This window comes from Meles meles, chromosome 18, assembly GCF_922984935.1.
Source record: "Meles meles chromosome 18, mMelMel3.1 paternal haplotype, whole genome shotgun sequence".
NCBI lineage: Eukaryota > Metazoa > Chordata > Mammalia > Carnivora > Mustelidae > Meles > Meles meles.
Genome location: NC_060083.1, coordinates 20,088,646 through 20,113,877, shown reverse-complemented (window position 1 = coordinate 20,113,877; position 25,232 = coordinate 20,088,646). Strand labels below are relative to the sequence as shown.

Here is a 25,232-nt window from a genome sequence, read left to right as displayed (position 1 = left end):
AGGTGATAGTGTCTCTGACACCTTCCCACCCCCATGTCAGAGATGTCCCCTTCCGTATGGGCTCCCGTAGCGTCCTTGTTACCCATATCCACCACTTGCCTCATTCTGTTGAAGTAGTGAGGTTGTCTGTGGTCCGTCTCCTACTTAAATGTGGTTCCCTAGAGGTAGGGAGCCTGTCTTGTTTTTGTGTACTGGGGACACTAGCTTTGTGCACTAGCTCAGTGCCTTTGATTGAACTGAACTTAGGATGGATCAAAGGACAAATCAGGCATAAATAACCTCTTTACATCATTTTCAGCTCATTATAATGAGCCATAAGCCATAGTTATGACGTACAATTTGTTTACAAGAAGAGCAAACCCATTACAGGGTAATTGATGTTACTTGTAAAATTTTTATTTCAACCTGCCCTTCAGAAATTTAAGAAAACTTTATATGTCAGGTCAGAATGAGTGTTACTGCAGCTCTTGTGAGGATGGCCATTCTACCCCATTGACTTTCCCTGGGAAGGTTTAAATGGCTTCAGCAAAGGTATTTTATAGATGCTGTCATCCCACAAAAAAAGACTTGGTGCAGTTCTATATTTGTTTCTTAAATTAAATTTTAATACTTGGTTAATGATTTATTTTACTCTTAAACTTTCTTTTGTCGATAGGCTAAAAATACCTCCTGATTGCACTACTGAATTAAATCATCATGCATACTTGTTTCTGCAGAGCACCTTTGACAAGCACGATTTGGTAAGATTTTAGCCACAGTTTTCCATGATTGTCATATTTTTTTGGTAAATGATTTGACTCTGTTCCCTTAGCAAGGGGATGCTCATGTCACATAGACAAAAATTGCTCAAACTTCTTAAGCTAGACTAGCAAAAGTTCTATTTATTTTATTATTTTCTCAAGATGAAAAAATGTAGTTTCTGATGGATTATTACATAGGTTTTCTTAATACGTGAGAGGAATTTTCTTCAGAAGATGTAAAATTTCATTTGTTTTTAGAAGTATAGCTTTACTAGACTGGGGGCTCTGTGTGTGGGAATTATTCTCTTAGATATCTAAACATTTTGTATACTTCTTTGTGTATCCTCAGGATAGAGACTGTGCTTTGTCACCCGATGAGCTTAAAGATTTGTTTAAAGTTTTCCCTTACATACCGTGGGGGCCAGATGTGAATAACACAGTTTGTACAAATGAAAGAGGCTGGATAACTTACCAGGGATTTCTTTCCCAGTGGACGTGAGTACAGAGCTCACCTGTTTTCCTTTAGTTATAGCCAGTTTAAAATTACAATGTGTCACATTCATCATTCTGTAAGTTGGTCGGGTCTTACCGAATGCTTCAGTCCTAACTGCCTGTAGACAGGATTTATAGTGCTGCTGCTGTGTCTATGATGAACTTTAGATGTTCTGTCAGTGTATCAGGAAGCTTGTGTTTGCTTTTGGATGATGTACAGGGAAACAGTAATAAGTCTCTCATCAAAACTGAACTAGATTTTAATGCTTTTATGATTGAGGGAGTTGGAAACCTCATTGCTATTACACAGTTCTTACACTTCCAGAATATGGGGAGAGCATGTTTTACTTGATGCTGAACACTTGAGGGTTTTTTTGGTTGTTGTTTGTTTCTACTGCACTTCTTAGTGGGGGTTTCTCTACAGTCTACTCACAGCATACTTGCCATTGTATCCAGGGCACTAAGGACATCCTCTGGTCGCCCATGATGATATCACTACTTAAGCCTTGGTGAGACTAACTTTCTCAACACCAGGGACTGTTCCTTTTTCACAAGAAGGCTTAACTAATTTCAAGTGCCTTTCCATATTTTTGCGCCTCTTGCAAACCTTTTCAGGTTTAATTATCAAGTCCACAACCCGCCAATATTTGCAGTACGCTGTGTCTCATGGGAAACGGCCAGTATAAAATATCCTTACCGTAGATTTTACCAACATCTCACTGCTCATCTCTGCGTAGGTGTAGGAATCCCACTCTACCCCTACCGGTCTTGCATCCCCTCCCTCTTCTCTTCCTGAAGAATGGCGGTGTAGGGAAACCCATGGTTGGGCACGTGGGAAATTAAAAGAAGTCTGACAGAAATTATCTGGGTCTGGTGGAAAGATTATTTGAGCTGTTGGGATTTTTTTTTTCCTATAAATGGTCTTTAGGAACTTTTTGCATGTCCACCTCCCCCCTTTCTTAGGCTCACGACCTACTTAGACGTCCAGCGATGCCTGGAGTATTTGGGCTATCTAGGCTATTCTATATTGACGGAGCAAGAGTCTCAGGCTTCCGCCATTACAGGTAAGTATCCAGATAGTACGCATTCATGCTAAGAAACATTTTTAAATATTCTGGGTTCGTGTGTGAAAAGGGTGAAAATAAACTCCTCTTTGTTAGTCTTCCATGATTGTACTCTGTTCTCTCAGTCGTTTGGTCATTTCTTTTGAGTTCAGAGGCTTGATTTTACTGTTAATCGAGAAAGAAAGAGTATGAGTACCTGGGTGGCTCAGTTGATTAAGTGTCTGCCTTCGGCTCAGGTCATGATCCCAGAGTCCTGGGATTGAGCCCCGAGTCAGGCTCCCTGCTCAGCAGTGGGTCTGCTTCCTCTTCTGTCCCTCACCCCTCTCTCACTCTTTCTCTCTCATATAAATAAATAAAATATTTTTTAAAAATACTTTAAGAAAAGGAAGAGTAGAGGTTTTACTTCTAGCTTACCCCTGAGAACACGCCACTGATGAACATCAGGGAGGGCTATGGGCATTAAATGCATTTTAATGTGCCAGTTTATCTTGTCTTTTCATTTTCTTCAGACAGTAAATACAATACCTATTAACACGTAATCCCAATACTGAACTAATTGTGTATCTCTTGGTTTTGTAACCATTTTCTACATTAGGAAATCTTTCCCAGACTTTATCATTCTTGCTAAGCAGTGTGCTCCACTTAAAGAATACCCATAGGTATGGAAATAACAAATTAGGGGATGGATTGCTTCAAGATTTTCTTATATCCCAGTTGGTAGGGGGAAATGCCATATCTTACAGGAGGTCCTAGCATAAGAAGACAATCATTTTTTTTTCTTTTTAAGATTTTGTTTATTTAAGAAAGAGCAAAAGAGAGCGAGAGAGAGCATGAGTGGGGGGGCAGGCAGAGGGAGAGGGAGAAGCAGACTCCCCACTGAGCAGGGAGCCCGATGCAGGGGTCCATCCCAGGACCCTGGGACCGTGACCTGAGCTGAAGGCAGATGCTTAACCCACTGAGTCACCCAGGCACCCCAAAGACAATCACCAACAGAGCAAGTATCCTTTAAAGTAGTTCACCCATTAGACAGTATTTATTCAGCACCAAAGAGCAAGAAACGAATTCCTAGCTAGCATGAGGTTCCTTCACTCTCACAAAATATTGTGGCCATCTTGCTCTGTCAATAAGTATAGTTTTATGTATCTTTAATGTTCAGTAGTGTGTCATCATAAGGATGTTGTGTACCTTATTTAACTGTCCCATGATTGTTATATGTTTTTTATCATTTTCAGTTTTTGGCTACCGTACATAGTGCCTCTGGTGAGTTTTGTTGTAGTTGAATTTTGGGGTACAGCTTAAGGAGAGGTGCCCTTGCTCTGCTCTTAGAGCATTGTTTTCTGTTCTGCCTCTTTTACAGGTTTACATTTGAAAGCCAGTGAACCCGAGTGCATATCCCTTATCCATTTACAAATTCAAGAGTGTGCAGATTAGAGATAGCATCTTTTAATTTATAATTTATTGTGACAGTTATTTATTACAGAAGAAAGTAGATGGGATATAATGTTGGCTATGTTCACTGTAATTTTCATTCATTTTTAGGATATAATTTTCCTTATGAAAGTGTGCTACTTATTTCGTGGTGAAATAAATGTCACTTGGTTACCAGAAGTTGTCTTTACAGCCAGCTTTCCGGAATGCATTTTTTCTACCAAGTGAAGCCCTCCCGTATATTTAGTGCTTGGTTTCACATACAGCATGGCTGCTGCACAGTGTGTCTGTTTTTTCATCATACGCTTCATAAAAATGAGAAATCCCAGTATACTATTTCACAGAAGGTGAAATGGAGGTGCAGTGAGTCTGAATGGTACATGATTATTTCTTCTTTCTTCTTAGTAACAAGAGATAAAAAGATAGACCTTCAGAAAAAACAGACTCAAAGAAATGTGTTCAGATGTAATGTAATTGGGATGAAAAACTGTGGGAAGAGTGGCGTTCTGCAGGCTCTTCTTGGAAGAAACTTAATGGTGAGAATTCTCAGATAATAGAGCTTTATCCAACAAATTTGTATAGTCACGAGTTTACATGAGTTTTTCATAGCCACTTAGTCTTGTAGATGATGGCTAGAGCTCAGCGGCCTGTGTGTATTAGTGAAGGGCAATCTGAGGGTAACAACCATCCTGTTGAACTGCCTTTATCTTCGTTTCGCTGGTGTTAGCTGTCATTTGCCTTTTTATCCTCGGCAGGATTTAGGCGGGGGGTTGAATGAATACATATGTGGAAGCACCTGCCATGGTGCTTGGCATAAAGCAAAGTACAGTAAATATTTCCGATTGAGTCCTGTATCTATTTCTGGATGTGTTTGCAGATGGGTCTCATATCAGACCAAATCATAGTGTAAGGAGAATTGCTAGCAGGTAGCTCTATACTACACGTTCAGTAATGTAGTTTCCTTCCTTTTCAGCTGCTCCTTTACTTTATGCAGAATAAATGCATCTTTTGTCTTAGACCTTAAGAACTAAGAAACAAAATCAATGTTCCCTTTGTACTGATAAATAATACATAGTGTAGGGAAGAATGCCCTTTTATTTATAACACACCCATACATACATGCAGAGTGGGTGTTGATGAAGACTTGGTACTGTAATTTCTTACTGTAAATATTGAGACTTTTGGTTGTTTTCAGAGGCAGAAGAAGATTCGCGATGATCATAAATCCTACTATGCGATCAACACTGTTTATGTATATGGACAAGAGAAATACTTGTTGGTAAGAAATTCTCTGGCATACAAAGATTACTAATTGTTAGGTGTATTTTTATATGACTCTTTGAAAATATAATTGCATTTAATATAATGGCTGTATGTAGAACTCGTGTGATTTTTTTTTTTCTTTCACCTGGTTTATTCATTGGAATTAATTTTAATTCCCCTGATGGGGGTGATGATCACATGGGCATAGATATAAGTGAAAGTTAATCTATTCGTGTGCTTAATTGTGTATTATACGCAATAGAAAGTAAAAACAAAAAAAAATAACTTCTCTTTCCTCTTCCACTTTTCTTTAAAAAATTTTTTTTTTCCTCTACTATTGACTGGAAATTAATATGAAAACCTCACTGCAGGTGCTTGGTAGTTTGTCTATACTCTGAATCGAGTTTCATCTATTTAGCAGAGAGGAGTATAGTTACCAAATGTGTTAGTCTAAAAAAATGGATGAAAGGAGCATATGACTGAAAAGACACTCTGAAATACAGTAGAAAGATTATATGTTCTTCTTGGATCCAGTCACAGTTTGGTTCGAACCCTGATCCACCACTGATTAGCTGTGTGACCTCAGGCAAGTGGCTTCTTCTCTCTGAGCCTGACTTTCTTATCAAGCTAGCTAATCTGAGGAGCTCCTAACAAATAATAGCTACCAGAAAAAGCTCATTTCCTTCCTTTTTCTTTTTGGAAATAGTTTGTTCTGCCAGACAGATGATCACATTGAATTTCATACAATTTTCCCTCTTTATGATAAACGTTTTTTTGTCAGTTTCTAATTTAACCTTGTTTATCTCCCATTCTTCTCCTGTTAAGTATAGTTCTACTTAACTGTGTACTCAGTAAATATAGCTGACTGTGAATATTCCTGTTTTTATTCTTATACTGTCTCTGTAAATTGGTATCTATCACGCCTCTGACTATCCATGCTGTGTTTTATTTGGAAAATATCAAGTCACTTCTGAACTTGTACTTCCTTCTTCTCGACATAGGTGCACTGTCTTAAATAACTCAGTAGTACTGAATTTTACTCTTGCTGGATCATTGTCATGGGGGTGACGTTTCTTTAGACATTTTATAATAAACATTAAAGAAGAGTAGGCAGGAAAAAGAAAAGAGTAGGCAGTGGAGTAGAACAAAATGACCTTAGTGTAAAGAGTCTTTTTCTTTGTTTTGTTTTGTTTTTTAATTGGTGAGGAGAAAAGGTAGTCTGGTAGAAAGAAAATAGACTTGAAATCATATTTGAGTTCAAATTTTGGTCTGATGACTTGCTAGATATGTTATCTTAGGCAGTTGACTTAATCTGTTTTGCCTGTTACCTTACCTATGTAGAGAATGTGCATAAATGGCCTGCCTAGAGCAGGTCAGTCACTAAAATGTTTGCTCCTGGAAAACCTTAATCACCGTCAGTCCACAAAACCAGAAGCTACTTGTTGATCTACACTTCCCATCTCTAAAAAGAGCCTGAAAAGTTATGCTTAACTTCTTTTAGAAGTACTTTATTTGGAAATCAAGCAATAATAACACATCGTGACTTTAATGAAACATCAATATTACAATATTAATGTTTCTTATTATCTTTTTCTTTTTACAAGTTACATGATATCTCTGAATCCGAATTCCTAACTGAGGCTGAGATCATTTGTGATGTTGTGTGCCTGGTATATGACGTCAGTAACCCCAAATCCTTTGAATACTGTGCTAGGATTTTTAAGGTTTGTTGTTCTTTTGGTCTGAAACTGTTGGTTTGGGCTGTAACTTTATATGGAGTTAGTGGAATTGTATAATGTGATGTTTTCTAACTAGAGAGATGTAAGAAAATCACTTGCAGAGCTTTTGAAAAATACATTTGTCTCCCATCGTTAAAGGTTTTGATTTCATTCTGAGGTGGTGGAGTCTAAGACATCTGTATTTTAAAAACATTTTTTTCCAAAAATAAATAGATACATACAAATAACATTTTTTTTTCCACATGTGACTCTGATGTGCATCCATAGTTAAGAACCTCTGTATTACTGGAAGTTCTTCTTGGCCATTAGGAATACACATGGAGAGGTGCCACACTGGCTCAGTCAGTGAAGCACATGACTCTTCATCTTGGGGTTGAGTTTGAGCCCCTTGCTGGGTATAGAAATTACTTAAAAATAATATCTTTTTAAAAAAAGTAGTGTACATGGATTATATATTGCCAGTTATACCAATAATGATAATAATAGAGCAAGGGGGAAAACCAGAGGCTTGAAAAGTCCTCAGATTGAGATTTTCACCAAGATGCTATAGGAGTTAAAAACTGTATGTACCAAGGAATTTATTCTAGCATTGTTTTTAATTAAAAGAAAAAACTAGGAATAATCCAGATGCCTAACAATAGGAGGATGCTTTACTAAATTAAGACAGAATGATACGGTGGAATGTTAAGTGGCCATTAAAAATAATGGTTTTGAAAACATGGAAGATTCAGTGTTATATTTTTATTTTATTTATTTATTTGTTATTTATTTGACAGAGAGAGAGAGACAGAGCAAGAGAAGGAACACAAATGGGGAGTGAGAGAGGGAGAAGCTGGCTACCCACTGAGCAGGGAGCCTGATGTGGGGCTCAATCCCAGGACCCTGGGATCATGACCCGAGCTGAAGACAGACTCTTAATGACTGAGCCACCCAGGCACCCCTCAGTATTATATTTTTTAAATGACTATGTCTGTCATGACTATAGCTATAGAAATGTTTATAGAGGGGCGCCTGGGTGGCTCAGTGTGTTAAGCCTCTCTCTCTGCCTGCCTCTCTGCCTACTTGTGATCTCTCTCTCTGTCAAATAAATAAATAAAATCTTTAAAAAAAAAAAGATGTATATAGATGCATGTGCTTAAAGGACTAATGATATGAAAAATGAAAAGTAGTGAAAAAAATAATAAAATCGTGAAAGAGAAATTTTTAAAATGAAAATAATGTGCTCTAGGATAGAGGAATTTAGGTGGATTTCTCTTTGTTTCAAAATATGGTATCTTTTTAATAAAAAATATCCATTTTTTTCAGATTGTAATGAATCTGAAGAGTCGTTACAGATTTGTACGGTTACCAGCATTAGAAAATTGGCCCTGGTCTTATGAGACTGCCTGATCCACTGCCAGTCACTGCCTTTTAGTTTACTTTCTCCCTGAAGCTACGCTTTGCCTAGCCAGAGATAATTTCTAGTACACATTTAATTAAATGTAGTAATTTTTTAACTTGTCATCAGATTGTGATTTTAGTTTTTATCCCATAGCAACACTTCATGGACAGCAGAATACCTTGCTTAATCGTAGCTGCAAAGTCGGACCTGCATGAAGTTAAACAAGACTATAGTATTTCACCTGCTGATTTCTGCAGGAAACATAAAATGCCTCCACCACAAGCCTTCACTTGCAATACTGCTGATGCACCCAGTAAAGATATCTTTGTTAAACTGACAACGATGGCCATGTACCCGTAAGTACTTGCTCTGCCATCATTTTCACGCTGCATGGTTCATAATAACATCGCATGCCATGATTAATCATGAGGGTGGGACCTTTGTCACATAGAAGTTGTTCAGCAACAGAAAGAGACTTTGTAATGAGAAGGAACAAATTTTGGGTAAACGTGAGTCTGGTTTGGGTGCCATACTAAAATCACACAAACAGTGCTCCTGACAGGATTTGTGTATTTTTAAGCAGACAGTAACTATTTTAATAGGATAGTACCATGAAACACAACCCGCGACCCAGCATTTAAAAAATAGTATTACTGCAGTCAAAGAGGGTTGACATCATGTTGCCTTATGTTTTTAAGACATTTCCGTATGAACAGAAAGTTCATTTTAATATTTTTCTGTTGATTCATTGACCTTGAGTATGTGGAGGATTCTAAAATATTTTAGGAAATTATGTTTAAATTATAGATATGTTTGAGAATATAATGTCTTTTTTAAGTGCTGTAAAAAGTAGTTGTAATTGGAATTCCTGCTATATAAATGTCTCACATTAAGTTTATGAACCATGAATTTTATGTACATTTATTGTATATCTATACATATGCATAAGCACATAACTGTGGACATTTTCATAGCTTACTAACTGCCTTAGAATTGCATGGTTCTTAATGGCATTCTCCTCAAGTACTGTGTGTGTATAATTCTGTTTTGTAACAAGATAGTTTTTCAGGCAGTGCGTTTCTCAAGACTTTAGCTTAATCTATTTGTTATTATTTTAGTCTCTAAATTATTTTTCCTCTTACGAAAATTGTGGTATAAAATAGAATAATGATCAAACGTGGCTACGAACTGAAGTCTTTCAGAAAGGTGTTAATTTGTGTAGATTCTTCAATCAGAGTTAACTTCACTGCTATTCTGTTAACTAATACTTTTTGGAAAAAAAAGGCAGCAAGCCCTTGAAATTCTATTTGTATTGGAAGACAAGTCATTCCTGTTACTATAAGATAAACAGAACTTAATTTATGTTTTACCTTTGCTTTAAAACTCTCGTGTATGTTATCTACAGAGAGGATCATTACAGAAACAGACTCTCCCGAGACATGGGCAACACTGATAGAATAGAGAATTTGAGAAAAATCTGGGTCTTTCTAAAAACTGCTTTGTAAGTTACTTTTTCTTTATGGCTTCTGTGGGATTTTTGTTGACATTTTCTTGTAGATGACCAGATCTCCTTTCCTGCCATAATTAACATTTAGTAATTATCCAGAAACGCACTGCTTGGTCAGGCTTCCTGCCTAACTGTATATGACAGTAGTGTTTTTTTTTTCTTTTTCTTTTTTTTGTTTATTATGTAAACGCACTATTTTAATCTCGTAGATAATGTAACTGTTTTCAGATCTGCATCTTTAAAACGTTTTGCTGCGATTCGTGTGTGTTTGTATGTATGTGTGTGTATATATGATAAATGTACATACAGGGACACTTGCTTATATGGTTAATCCCAAACTACTTCTCATGAAGCATCTCCCTGTTGCTAAGCATACTTTGCATCTCCTTTTTGGTGGGTGGAGCCTGTGTATGTTGAAGAGTCAGACCGAATTGATAAAATAACAGATGGATTCCAGTATGACAGCTGGCAGCGACTTAGTAGCATTGATACGTTCCTCATCACACGTCAGGTTTTAAAAAAGGAATGTCTTGAGTCTATGAGAGCTTAAAAATTAATTCTCGTTTTTCTTCATGTTGGGAATTAGGCATTATTGGGATGCTGCTAATCTCCACTACCATGCCACCGTGCGATGTGGTCTCATCCGATCTCACAAGCTAAGCCAAGTCAGAGTGGGCCAGTCCTTTGACTGAGAAGCCTTAAAAAAAAAAAATGGGCAGGTGTTACAGGAAGTGCTGGCATTGATTCATCAGGCGGCGCTCTTCTGAGTGGGTTCGGCGCCAGTGCCTCTTCAGGGTGCCGTGACGGCTTTGTATGTCTGAGTGGCTTTGACCACTGGGCAGTCCCTGGGGACCCCCTACTCTTGGTTGTTAGGATGGAGGTGAAATAGATTGCCCATGTGCCTGTACCGACTAGTACAACTCCACTCAACCAGAAAGGAGTCAGAAAGCCTCCCTAAATTTCATATCTGATGCCAATTGGACCCATTGTTGATTTTTACATCCTCACCCAGAGTTTCATACTGTCATACTTAGCTGCTGTGTTTTTGTAGCAGATGAAGTCAACCCTCTGTTTTGTCCACGTGGAAATTTATGAAGCACTTTGATTTCCTTCGGGAGCCAGAGTGCTTGATGAATTGAAGACCATCTCCTCAGGGTTGAATATACTCGTCTTTTGACCCTTTTGTGTATTTGTCACTCTTCTCCTTCCTGGTTTTCAGGCATGTGTGTATGCTGAGGGAGGAGGAGGGAATGGTTCCTTAAACGCTAGCACACTTTGTCCTTTTGGTGGGTGCTATGGCTTACTCAGTTTTTCTTTTTATTAATTTACACGAGGGTGCCATCTATCGCTGTGCATATTATTCCACTAAAACTCTTGTGATGATAATTCCATCCCCCCTCCAAAAAAACCAAGAGTATTAGCTAATTTTCCTTAGGTTTTCTCTAGGGAGGGAGGAGGGAGCTATTGCTGTGTACTGTATTTTTGGTAAATGTGGAATTCTGCACAACTTTAGCATGCCCCACACTGTCCTTTTTCTTAGTGTTGCTTATGCCTAAATCTTTTTTTTTTTTTAAGTTGGCACACCCTAACTTGTGCCGTATTTGTAAGTAAGAACTCAACTCCTGTCCTTCTGTGTGTTTTCGCAGCCATGCCCGGTTACGCTGTATGTGCACCTGCAACAGGTGTACATTTTGCATCTGTCAGAACTTCCTCAACTCAGACTTGCTGCAATCTGTAAAGAACAAAATCTTCACTGCAGTTCTTAACAGGTTCTTAACTTTATTTACTGGGTACCAGGCATTCTGTTAAAATACAAAAGAAAAAAAAAAGTGGATAACTCTTCATTATACAGATACTCACTACAAAGACCACAAGCCAACCGATGCCCAACTAACTTCCACTAAAATTCTCACCGTGGTGATGATGTTTTCAGGGGACTATAAAATAAGATTTTGGATTTCTTTTTTCATGAAGTTTAAAGTATTGTTCATATGACAGGATAATATGTATAGGGAGATTAAAATCCTTTGGCTGAGAGTTGTAGAAATAGGTGAGGACTTTCCATAGTAACAAAAAGACACATTGATCCCAAATGTGAAACTGTACTCGCTTACGTTCAACTAATATAACTTGATTAAAACCACACTAATGCGAATGGTGTCTTGGGTTTGAAAATCTTCTGTATTATAAGTACCTTTTGTTTATGTGAAAGAGCATGGCTTCTGGAAATGAGGATAATATCTAACTTTGAGGATTCAAAGGATTATGAGAAAGAACAAAAGATCTGTAGTACTAGTTTTTGAGGTCTTTATAATTGAGCCCGAAACATATAGTATGCCTAGAAAGTGATATGCTTTTTAGAAAGGGAAGGGAAACAAACAAATAAGATATTTACATTCCCTCAAAGCAAAGAACTTGGAAGGTTATATTCTTATTCTGGTCATGCTTCCATTGTTCAAATTTACATTTTGTGAGCATTTAAGAGACTATGGACTATAAATTTGTATCTGCTGTAAATTTTTGTGTCTAAAGATGAGTGTTTTGAAATTGACATTCAGCTGTCATTGGGAGCTGGACTTGATTAAGACAGATGATCAAACTAAATAGACTTTGGTTAGAAATGGGTCCATTCTTGGTCTTACTGTTGGACTCTCACTGAAGGCTAGTGGGCTCTGACTGTAGGATAGTTTGTGTCCACCAGCAAAAATAGTAGATATGGCTATGAAACAGTGAGACTATATTTAACGTGGGTCAGAAACTGATCTTGAAGGCATTCTAAAAAGAGTTTCAGTGACGTTTTGAGCACTAGTAGCTCTGGAATAAGAATGCAGCCATCTCAGGTGACAGCTTTGAAGGGACTGCCACACTAATTTGGTGGTAAAGTTCTGCCTCTGTCCTTTGAATGGCATCTTATAAAGTAGTAACACAGATTCTCTCATGAGGACTCTCTGAGAAAATGCAAGGCTAGTTCAAACCAAACAACATTCAGAAGCTCCGGTGTTGGAAATGCTACCTAGAGTCAGAAGAGATTCCAGAACTCTCTGGCCTAACCTCCCATTAGAATGCCTTCCTGAAAGCCTTCCTGTGGAGAGTACTGTTTATCTGCTGATGGCTTTCCTCACTGGAGAGGGTTTTTGCTTTTGCCTTTGCTCTTTATTTTTATTTTTTAACTAAAATGATTTCCCTGTAACTTTCTCTCCTTTAGTTTTAGTTCTGCCCTTTAGAACAACATACGACTATTCTACTCCCTCTTCAACCTAGCAATCCTTCAGACATTTGAAGACGGCCATCATGTCTCCCCTAATTTTCTCTTCTCCAGGTAGAACATCCCCATTTCTTTCAGCCTTTTCTTAAATTAGATGGTTTAGTGACCTCATCAGTCCTGGTTGTCCTCGTCTGAAAGCCCTTTAGGTTTTCAGAGTTCCTCTTAAAAGAGGTGCTGCTGAGAATGGGGAGCAGTGCTCCAGGTGTGATGGGACGAGTCTTGAACAGCGGGGTCATGTCCCACAGTCAGGACAGCACCTGTCTGCTGCATGAAATGACGTTGTTAGCAGCCCCATCCCACTGTGGATGCATATGAATCTTGGGGTTCACCGAAATCAGATATTTTTTTCATACGAGGTACTATTAAGGCAGCATCCCCTCCTCTCTAATTGTGTACTTGACATTTTTAGTTGAGTCTTTGAATCTAAACACAGATACATATGTATCTCTATTAAGTGTCATATTCTTCTTTTTGATCCATTTGTTCTAGCTCAGTCATTTCAAACATTATTTCTGTCATTTGTCCCATTATCTATCTCCCTTGGCATTGTGTTATTTGCAAACTTGGTAGATATGTCTTCTTTATCGTTCAAGTTATTGATAAAAAATAATGTTGAGTACCAAGAGATTGGAGAGTGAGAGGGAGCCAAAGCCAGCAATCCCTGAAGTATTCCCTTGGAGAACTCTTTTCCCCGTGACACAGATTTAAAATTCTTGGGACAAGATTACTCTGTAAATTAAAAATATTTTATTATCCAGTCCATATTTTATCTTAGTATCTTATAAGAATTTCATGGAGGGCTTTTTTGAAATCAAGATGCAATTTCCTTTTTTTTTCCCCAATATGTAATTTCTAACACATTCTTCTGATCTATCGATCTTTCAGTGTAGTAATTTTTATCTAAATAGGAAGTGACATCTATTTGGTGTCTTATTCTCAGTGAACCCACCTTAGCTCCTAATAATTGCTAATCAGAACCATTTGTTTCACTTATTCTGTGAGATCTTGAGTGTCCGTAACTTGCAGATTGATTGATTGTCTGCATCTTTAGTGACAATTTTATTCTTAGGTCGGTTTAGTCAGCTTCCAAATGGAAAAGGTTGGGTGTGTATTAATTGATGAGCTTGCTCATGGTAAAGTACTCTATACAAAGATCTTTGAAGGGAAATCAGTACATCTTGTCATATCTATTTATAAACTAGAACTAATTTAATGGTAGTGTCACCACACATCCCCGACATCTAGTAATCAAGAATGGAATGAATGAAAAAGATAAGGAGGGAAACCAGTGTACCTTTCGAAGAACTCCTTCCTGATTCCTTGCAGTGTTTCAGAATTTTGTAGAAGTACAGTGGGAATTTAGGACTTCCGTACTGAAGTTTCCTCTAGTTTACAAAAGGATGTCGATAAGGTAGATGGGCGTGGAACCCCAGAACTTGAGTACTCACAGGATCGGGATAGGTAATGTCAATGCACGAAGGTGGTCAGGTATGAGATGTAAGAGACGTAGGGACTGTGACAGGCCCTGTCTACAAGAGGCAACCACAACTCAGCTCTGGCCTTTTGTTGTCCGGGCTGGCTGGTGCCAGGTCTTCTGATTCTGTGAGACACAAGACATCAGGATTTTTATGTGAAAATTCCTGCTATTCAAATAATGGCAAGTAAATTTAAGTCTGTAAAAGTACTGATCAAAACAAAACATGTTTACAGGCCAGCAGCTTGCAACCTCAGTCTTAAGATATGGCGTAGAGTTGTCCAAAAAAAAAGAAGAACATACACCTAAGGAATGCAAATATCTCCTTCCCCTTCCCACCAACCAAGTTCTACTCCCTTTCTCATGAAAGAATCTGAAAAAATTGTGGAGTGCTGGGTTTGCCTCCTTTCTTTCCTCTCTCTCTCAGGTTGTGGCAGCCTTTGGGTGTTGGTCACTCTTGGTTCGCCATGCTAGATGTATCTTAATGTTATAAAGCAGAAAAAGGATTGATTAATTTGCTAAAAGTCATTTACGTATTTTTCACTGTAATTCAGTAGGGAGAAGTCTCACTCAACAATAAGCCTTAGGTCTCTGCTTTTAGAAAGCTGCCACGTCTTGGGTTTGAGTTAGATGTGTAAAAGAGTAGTTTCAAAATTTTTATGGAAGCAAAGAGTTTCAGTAAATGTCTGCAAAGAAATTGACAGGTATTCGTGCGTACATGTTGGTCTCAAACTTAATACCTTGTTTCAGTATGCTTGCAAACATGTTGGTTGAAATAAATCACTTGCAGAGATAGTACATGTTTGAGGCCACATTAACCCTTTACCCCCCTCTGCCCCTGTGATTTATTCACTCAGGCTTAAGTACCTGCTTTAGGTAGGACCTTGCTGTGAGCTGGGGCAGAATACCAAGATGAAGAAGATAGGGACCTGCCTTTAAGTGCCTCTCTAAATACTATGTTATTAAAAAATTTTCCTTGAACTTTGGTTATATTTTCAGGAACCTTAGTCCCTCAGGCTACAGAAGTAAGTGCTATCACCGGATCATGACAGAATTTAAACTTATAATTTATATTTACGCAGTTCCCACAGATTCATTTCTGAAATTATGCATTTTTCCCTAGCTATTTTTGACCAGTAAGCATTGTCCCCCTTTTTTTGAGCTTATAATAATTTATTTTTAGGCAGTTCCCACAGATTCATTTCTGAAATTATCCATTTTTTTCCCTAGCTATCTATTTTTGACCAGTAAACATTGTCCCCCCTTTTTTGAGCTTATTTACTGATACTACATATTTTAAGTAGAGTAGTAATAAAAATTTGTTTTCTTTTTAATGTAATTGAATATATATTTATTTCAAGATATCAAAAGTGTTAAACTATGTATCTGACATGTAACGTTATTCTTTAATAATTACAATCTCACCGTAGTGGTCTGGACAGGTTTATGTTTTTCTTTAGAACAGTTTATGAATAATGGGACTTATTTGAATTTAAATACATTTGAAAGATGATTAACAGGGTCAGATGATTTTAATCTTTGGCAATGCTTTCATTTCAAGTAGTGTAAATCATGGTACTGGGAAAATACACCTTCTGGTTACATTTTTATTTTAATTACGTTTTTAATCTGAAAGTGTTATAATCCTACATGATTATGTAGAAGTGAACTGGATTGTTGGTTTGAACTACCCAGGATTCTGGTTACCAAGTACTTAATGTTCTGACTTCAAAAGACTCCTCCTTTGCATGACTTTGTTACTCTTCTGCAGTGTGCCGTGGACGTGAACTTGTCCTTTCCTTTAGGTGTTCATTCTAATTTGTATGTCTGTGTCACTTAGTCACTTTTTTAACTTCTCCCAGCCCCTATCCCAGCTAATTTCTGTGTATAACCCTCCCACTTCTCCTAACCTATAATTGAATCAAAATGTTCATTTTATAATTTATTTTGGTGTGATTTTCTTTGATATGTATTTTGGTTTTAGGATTTCTTTCATCCCATTTTATTATTTGCATCAGCCATATAAATTATTTGTTCATGTTACTTCTTAAGTTTAGTAGCAGCATTTTACTTCAGCAACCAAGTGCATAGATCATAGTGAGTGCTTACAGCAACCCAAAGGTATGATAGATGGTCATTGTGGCCATTGAATTCTTTGCCCTATTTTTTTAATGCGTTTTTAAAATTGGGTGTATGTGGCATTTATTTTAAGCCATTTATTAATGATATTTGCCCATATTGCTTTAATAATCACCTAAGTTGCTCCTTCATGTACTTTAAACCCATTTTACTTAATAGGATCCCCTTTTTGGAAGAAAGGATTTTATTATTGTCACACTGAAATGAACTGCCTTTTCATAGGACTGCATTATGAAGAGGATAGATATCTAGAAATCTTAACGTCCTAGAGAGTCTTCTGGGAATGTAAGAGTTCTTGGGATATTATGCAGTAGTGAACTATTATATCCAACAAAGTCTGTCCTGTGTTTTGGTTTCATATGAAACTTCTATGTTGCCTTATATCAAGGTCCTTACAAGACATTTCTTTTAATTAGGATACAGAGTGTTATGTTTAAAATTATATAAGAGCTTATGTTACAGATTCTCATTAAGTAAGCTGCTGCTTGCTTATGCATTTTAAAATTTTTTGCCATTTGGTTAGAATATTAAAGGATGCCACAAGGTAGAGTTTGTTCTGATCTTTCAGTATCAGTAGATAACATACAGATACTATGTGTTTCCCATGTTATCTATGGTCATCTGTAAATTTGGTTCTTCTAATGCTTGGTGAAGCATTTCTTGACATTGATGCACATTTATGTCCTTTTCCAAAGTATGTTACTATTTAGGCATGCTCAGTTAACAGCTTCCTTCTGATTTGTGTTGCAGTTCATCTGCTAGTTCCAGAACTAGCTCCAGTTCACTGAAAGAATTGTCGTTAAAATTATTATTAAGAGTAATGTCATGATTATCAGAAACAAAGGTAAAAGAGACTTCACCAGGCAAAAACAAAACACCAAGAAAACATTGAGAGGAATAAAAGCAGGGAGGCCCAGAAGACTTTAAAAAACAAGCGAAATAATTCCAAAACAGAACATTTAACTCTAGTTTTGGTGACCTCGGTACAGTTTTTAACTTGAGCTACGGAAGTACAACTAGGAAAAAGCTATCTGTGCTATCTGTGAGCCCTAGTGACTAGATTCCGTGCATTACAGTTACAGAGGCGGTTGCAAAGTATTAACTTAAAAATTCCTACTTGAAATCCGTATGTGGGTAGAATTAGAAAATTAGAAGAACATTCATATTTCTGCATCAGTACATCTCTGCTTTGGGTTTGGAAAGGATTGGGTGGTGAGATGAGAAGAATGCAATCTAGGAAATTTGCATTTATTTCTGCGAAGTTGCACAGACGGCTGGTAAAAGCACCTGGGTGGGACTGCTCTTCGCTGCCTTGAGTTCGCTCTGCCGAACTTTTCTTTCCTCCTCATAAGAGCCTGCAACTGACATCCGGACCTTTCTGGATTTCCCCCCCTTCCTTAAATTCTAATCTTTGCAGACTTTTAGGTCTCTGCAATATAGTGTTTATACCCCAGATATATAAAGACCTGGGACATGTTATAAAAAATAGTATTAAAAATACCCTATTTGGGAATAGCTAAATGGGTTAATTCCATTGAGCCCTTTAGAATTTCATTATTTTGTTTATAAATAGTGCAACTGATAACCATTCCTTTTATTATTGGTCAAATACACTGAACCAATAAAAATTTTAACTCATGTTCTTATATATGTCGTAAATTGCAGAGTGAATCAAAAGTATCTTGTCTGCCTGTTTTATGGCATTCTGTGCAGAGGTCCATAGGAATTGTGGTCACTCTCCTATATGCTTTGTGTGACTGTTCACACAGACACTTCTTAATTTAAGCCTTTATTGCCTGAAGTTTGAAATCTTTCCTTCTCTCTGCCTTATTAAAAGTAGCAGTGTAGGGGTGCATGCCTGGCTCAGCCAGTAGAGCATGCAGCTTTTGATCACCAGGTTGTGAGTTCAAGCCCCACATTAGGCATGGGGCTTGTGAGTTCAAGCTCCACATTTGGCCTACTTTAAAGAAAAAAAAAAAGAGCTTGGCATCTGATTGGCATATGGACCCTCAGGAGTTCTAAGCAGAAAGCCAGCATCCAATATGAAGAATTTTCCACCTAAGAACTTAGAAGCTCTGATAAGCTTCACATGATTAAGGATTTTATTCCAGCATTTTGTCATTATTTATTATGTTCTAATAAGAGATACTGCTGAACTAAATTATTGTACATAGAGAAGGAAGATGTGATTCTGGTATATCAATAGATTTTTTTTTAATTTTTTTAAGGTTTTATTTATTTGTCAGAGAGAGAGAGAGGGCACAGCAGGGGAAGAGGCAGGCAGAGGGAGAAGCAGGTTCCCTGCTCAGCAGGGAGCCTGATTCAGGACTTGATCCCAGTACCCTGGGGTCATGACCTGTGCAGAAGGCGGACGCTTAACCAACTGAGCCACCCAGGAGTCCCTCAGTAAGATTTTTTTAAAGAGAATCTTTATATATACACATGCACACACATTTTTGACCTTGTAATACTCATTTTTGGGAAGTCTTTTAAGGAAACTCTACTAAATACAGAGAAAAATCTTATGTAGAAATATATTCATCCTTTAGTTATAGTCACCAGTAAATAGAGACTGCCACCCATAGGGGAATCAGATACAGTAAAGCTGTTAAAATGAGGTTTCTGTAATTTATGAAAAAGTCCTTACATAATAGTAAATTTTTAAAAAGATACAAAATTTTATAATTTATACACATTGTGTTTGCAGCTGTGTAAGAAACACATAGAAAAAGTAAAAGGAAATGCCCTACATTTTAATTAGTTGCCTTAGGTGATGGGACTCTAGGTGATTTTTTTTTCTTCCTTCTTTTATTTTCCTCGTATCTTATAATGAACATCTATTACCGTTTTGACAGTAAAAAAATAATGATAAACTAAAAAAAAAGCATGCCATAAGATAATTTATTCTAAAATGATATTTTATGTGAGTCATTTTGAAAGAATTATACTTTTGAAATATGAAAGAATTATTTTTGCTTGAGTTTAGAAATGAACTAGGAGGCAGCTTCATGAAACTATTGCTCTGCTTTCCTCTTGAGACCTGAAGTGGCAAACATGGCTCAGGTCTCATACTTAGGGAGTACAGTTAAGATCGTCTCACTGTTCTCTCTCCAGGTGCTGTCAGTCAGCTAGGCAGTGACGAGTGTGCCATCCATTATCAATGCTTTGTCATATATAGAGAGCCTGGTTAGTGCACCTCTTAAATGCACATGCTAACTGTATAAAATAGGTCTCTAAGTAGCTTTCCATGTCTATAGGTATCTTAAGTAACCACTATAAGGTTGATGGAGTCTTCGAAATATATCTTACAAGTTAATAGTTGCCTTGAGTTTTAAACTGGGTACATCTTGACCGTGTATCTTTATTGTTTCTTATATATAAACATGAACTGCTATTCTGCCTATAGAAACCTATACTGTAGTTTGGGGAAAACAGTAATTACTATCTTGAAATGCAAAAGTAAATGAAGCAATAAAGTCAGAATATATTAGTTCACGAATGGTAATACTTGCTTAAAATACAACAAAGGGAATTGTGTGAAACCGATTCCATACTTGAAAACTATTTATGAGAAATCATTTTGACTGATTTTACCATGATGACAGCTAGCTGTAATCCTAGCCCTTTTCTTTCCCAAATTAAAAAAAAAAAAAAAAAGTAAAAGCAATCTCATAAAAATCCTTCATCAGTGAAGATGCATCAAAATCAGAGAGATCAGGGGCGCCTGGGTGGCTCAGTGGGTTAAGCCTCTGCCTTTGGCTCAGGTCATGATCTCAGGGTCCTGGGATCGAGCCCCGCATCAGGCTCTCTGCTTGGCAGGGAGCCTGCTTCCTCCCCTCTCTGGCTGCTACTCTGCCTACTTGTAATCTCGCTCTCTCTCTCTCTGTTAAATAAATAAATTAAATCTTTAAAAAAAAAATCAGAGAGATCAAAGCTGAAGCAAAAGCTCTCCTGCCCTTTTAGCCTGTTTCTCACTTTAAATTCAACACATCTCTATTGATTGGGAGTTACAGACCTTGAAACTCTCATCATTGGTCTCCGGTAGTCCCTGAGTTTGGACTCCATTTTTTGCAGACTCATGTTTGCAGTTGTTGGTGGTCTGCAGTCAGAAGCATCAGTCAATTTCCTGACTCGTAGTCGTTAACCTCATTTTGATGAATACTTACGGTCACCACCTCCCATCAGGCCCTGCTGAGGAACTGGTTTCCAAGGCTTCTCTTGGTGTTTCAGATCTAGCAGAACGAGTCTCGAAGGGATTTATAGAGAATGTACATAACAGCCTTAGGTTTTCTTTCCTGATATGTGAGTGTTTCTGAAAAGTACCCATAGATACTTTTTTTTTTGAAGTTTGGCAATTTGTTAGAGAATACATTTATTTTAAATATAGAAGCATGAGATGCATCCTATTAGGGTGGCAACTCAATTTCTGTGTGGGATGTTTAATTGAGAGATGTTATTTTCAGTCCCCTTCTCTTGTGAGCTCTGCTGTGAACTGCAAACTGTGTGCATGTGTATAAAAGGTTAAGAGCCCGGGTAGCTGAGTGGGGTGCCATGCTGTTAGCAGACGACGAAGGCAGTATTACTCACCAGGTGCACGCCGTCCGCTCTGTAGAAGATTCCATCTTCATGGTGTCATCTCATGGTCCACTTTTTCTTGAAGCCAGGTAACATTTCCCACAACCAGTGGGTTGGCCTTGTTGGAGTTTTTCCAGCTGGAAAACTGAAACCTACGAATTTTCTTCCCTAACTGGAAATTTTAAATAAATAAAGAAAGAAAGAAAGAAAGAAAGAAAGCCTGTTGGAGGAACTAACTCACAAGGTGGAATGAACCCGTGTTATCACTTTGCTTTGTAAAATAATATGTCAGGAGTGATTTTTTCTTTCTTTCTTTCCTTTTTTCTTTCTTTCTCCTTCTCCTTCTTCTTGAACTGGGGAGAATAAGAAATTGGAGTGCTGTGTGTTGTTTTGCCGTGGTGATAAGCATGGAGCACTCTGGCTTGTATTGTAGACGTGTTTCTAGGATGGGCAGATTGCATTTTGTGATAACTGATCCGATTGGCACTCTGACAATTACTGAGGCAAAGTCGTTTTGTACAATTGATATTCTTGGCTCTTAACTCTCTTGTATATGTCCTGGTCTTTTCATGATGTCAGACTTTTGCTTCAAAGCTGTTTGTTTCCTACTTGTGAAATAACCTGAACTAGACAGTCTCACTAAGCTCTTAATTCTGTAAGTTTTCTACATCTTCTCAGTTGTGCTCATTTAACTAAACCTGCAGTGACCCTTGAATAAAATATGCCAACTTTTGCTTTCAAGCATCATCCTCTTGATGGTCAGCTGTCATACTTGAGAACCTTGAAGGTGCCTAGCAGTGTCATTAACTGAGCATGCTCACAAACCCAGTTTGTGGTACAGGCTGTCCCTGTTCTTGTCATGCATAGTACGGCTTCTTTTATGTCATTTACCTTTCAGTCCATCACATTACATGATGTCCTTTAGTTGGTACCATTGTCACTGCCTGTCTGACTAATATCAGGGTTGGTTTCTCGGTTTATTTATTTTTTTGTTGTTTTGTTTTATTCTGAATTTTCTTTCTTTAATCAGCAGTAACCCAATTAATGCGAACTGGTAAATCTTCCCTATCCCCTTTGGGATTTTTTGGGTAAATTTTTTCTGGGGCTCAGTGTTTTTAAAGTTGACTTCAAGCATTGCTCTTAGAAAAGTATGGTCACTTGTCGCTTAACTGCTTACATGATAGCTTTTGATTCCTGGGCAGGAGATCGCATACTAAGTTCCATGAAACGGACTCTCAAAATTGTGAGATCTCGGTTTTACCTCTCATTTTGAAGGACCGTGGTGAGATTAAAAAGTAGTAGGTTGATTTGTCTACGTTCTCCATTTCCCATGTGAAGAAAATGTCTAAAATTTTAGATGTTGATTACTCCCACGTAGTAGCTAATTGTAAAGGCATTCGTCTTTTATTAATGTCTACATTATGTTTAAAGATTAAGCAATGTACATGTGGCTCTATTGATAAATGTTTTTGGTAAGCATTACTGTATGCAATTAGCCTGACAAGTGTGCTAATACTTCCCTAAAAGTAGACTGTTAATGTAATTGGTATTTTCATACTAACCATGTTTTGAACATTAATTATATTTTCTGACTACAGGCACGTGACACAAGCTGACCTCAAGAGCTCCACGTTTTGGCTTCGAGCAAGTTTTGGTGCTACTGTTTTTGCAGTTTTGGGTTTTGCTATGTACAAAGCATTGTTGAAACAGCGATGATTAAAAAAAAAAATGCCCTACCAAAAACAAATACTTTTATGTATTTATGTATGCTTTAAATTCTGCTAGAAATATTGAGATATTTATACATGCAGAGTTACTTTATTAATATTTGTAATTCATGCATAAGAGTATTTTAATGATAGCTATAACTGCAGTATTGGCTAGCATATGGAAAGAAAGAGCTTAACAGCCAAACTCAAATGGCTAAATTTCAGAAGCCAAAAGGGAATATTTTGTAAATAATGTACATATTCAGGCAAGATATGGTCTCCCAACCTGAATTCTAGAAATTATGTTTCTAGATGTTTCTACGTGGTATTGTTAGTGTTCGGTTGGCTCACTCTCCTAGGTCTAAGTCAGCTCCGAGATTGTATTTACTCATGGATCAATTATTTATTTTACATTTTACTCAGAATGATCCTTTGGGTTCACGAGGCACAATTTGCCATTTTTCTCTCCATTTTTAAGAACGGAGGAGTCCTGGTCAGCTCACATCTCTCTTTCAGTCACTTGTGGTAGGCCAGCCTCGAAGCCGTCTAGAAAGTTGCCTAGCTGAGTGAAGTGCTTCTTGAACGAAGGAGTGAGTTAAAGGCAGTTAGTGGGGGCCTGACCTATATGATTATGTTGCTTCCTTTGTCTGTATGTAGAATTTTATAGCCCTTTCAATCAAATGAGAAAAAAGATTTGTATATTATCAATGTTTTTAGTTTAAATAAACAGTCGCCATTACTACTACTGAATTTCCTCCCCCAGTGTATGTCATTCTCTAACGGCCGTGTCTATGATAGTGTCCTACAGTGGCTGCATGTGTCGTAAAGTGTTCTCTATCTGGCTAGGATAACCCGGAGGCAGCACTTTTTTAAATGATAAAATAAATCCAACGAACATAAACTCTCATGATAAACCTATTTTTTTCCATCATCAACCTTTTCGAGTATTTAAATAAATAACTGCTGTGTACCGTGACCTTGAGTTTTCTTGTCTTACAAAGTCAATATTCCTGTGCAGGTGTGAATGAAATCCTCTGGTTTCTATCTTTCTTACCTTGAAAATTGTTTTTTGTTCAAGCAGATAATACTCATTAGGTAAGAAGACCAGTATGATTTGTATGCAGAAGAGGAAGTCTCTTTGAAAGCTGTGGGCAGATCTGTTCTTCGAGGAGGCCAGTTGTGTTCTCCTGCGTACACCTAGCTCACGTGGTTTCAGCTGTGACATACGTGTTTATCCGCACCTCTAACATGGATTTTTTTCTTCCTTTTTGTGGTTCTGATGGACGTCCAAAGATCACACTCCCTGAGCAGCCGGAAACGGTGTAACTTACAAGCTCTACACTTGTAAAATGACCTGTGCGGTATTTAGCTGCGTACTTCCCTGTCCCCACACTTCCCATTTCTATTCTAAAATTGAGGAAAGGGAAAGTTAAGAGAAGTCTGATGACTCCTCGTTTTTCGTCTTCTCGGAGCCTCCTGTTTACATGCATCAGTTACACAGCCTCCAATGAGTCAGTTCTTTCCTTCCAAGTTCTTCCCTATTCTGACTCAAATGGATACACTTTATAGATTGATATGTTTGTGAGAAACTGAGGAAGGTAGTTTGCCAAGATGTGAAAAGTGATGTTTATGTATGTAGACTTTTCTCTCTCAGTCTTTCATTCGAAGCTCAAGTGTTCAACTGACAGGAAGATCAGCAGCACCCCTCCCCCGCCCCCATCTCACCTGCTCTTGACCCGTTCCCCCTACTAAGCCCAGCAACCTTCTAGTCCCATCAGTGAGTGCAGGGAGGCGGGCTTGCAGGGGGAATGCTCCCTGGTTTCTCCTCCGTAACCTACAGGGTCACGCACATAGTTTCTTCATTTCACATTCATTTAGAGACCAGTTAATACAAGGAAATACGTGAATAAAGTGATAGGCTTCTTCTGGCTTTTACGGTTTACTCTCAGAAGATGCAAGCTGTAGGGGCGCCTGGGTGGCTCAGTGGGTTAGGCCGCTGCCTTCGGCTCAGGTCATGGTCTCAGGGTCCTGGGATCGAGTCCCACATCGGGCTCTCTGCTCAGCGGAGAGCCTGCTTCCCTTCCTCTCTCTCTGCCTGCCTCTCTTGTGATTTCTCTCTGTCAAATGAATAAATAAAATCTTAAAAAAAAAAAAAAAAAAAAAGAAGATGCAAGCTGTAAGAGCACCGAGGGAAAATGAGGAAAAGTAGGAACTTGAGGATTGGAAAGAAAATTTTGCACTTTGCACCAATGGCATCCTGTCTTTAATGGATGGTTGTGAGGCTGCTTGCTACAATTTTTTTTTCAAGATTTATTTATTTATTTACTGGGAGGGGGTTGGGAGCAGACTCCCTGATGAGCGCAGAGCCCAGTGCAAGGCTCAAACTCTCAGCCTGAGCCGAAATCAGGAGTCGGATGCTTAACCAACTGAGCCACCCAGGCGTCCCTGCTTGCTGC

General features: G+C 37.9%; 1 protein-coding gene across 5 annotated transcripts in view; it reads left to right on the top strand.

Annotated features, from left to right (window-relative positions):
* The window catches only part of RHOT1 (ras homolog family member T1), a 61,427-nt gene extending 37,901 nt beyond the window's left edge, over positions 1-23,526 (top strand). The window contains exons 12-21 of one of the 5 annotated variants that reach the window (XM_045984620.1): positions 656-740; positions 1,090-1,235; positions 2,196-2,296; positions 4,130-4,260; positions 4,920-5,003; positions 6,592-6,711; positions 8,261-8,463; positions 9,513-9,608; positions 11,261-11,383; positions 22,666-23,526. In XM_045984620.1, coding sequence (XP_045840576.1) covers positions 656-740; positions 1,090-1,235; positions 2,196-2,296; positions 4,130-4,260; positions 4,920-5,003; positions 6,592-6,711; positions 8,261-8,463; positions 9,513-9,608; positions 11,261-11,383; positions 22,666-22,783 — 1,207 coding nt within the window. In that variant the 3' untranslated portion in view covers positions 22,784-23,526. The other 4 variants (XM_045984621.1, XM_045984622.1, XM_045984623.1 and 1 more) reach the window with 4 other exon arrangements.
* The last annotated feature ends 1,706 nt before the right edge of the window (positions 23,527-25,232 follow it).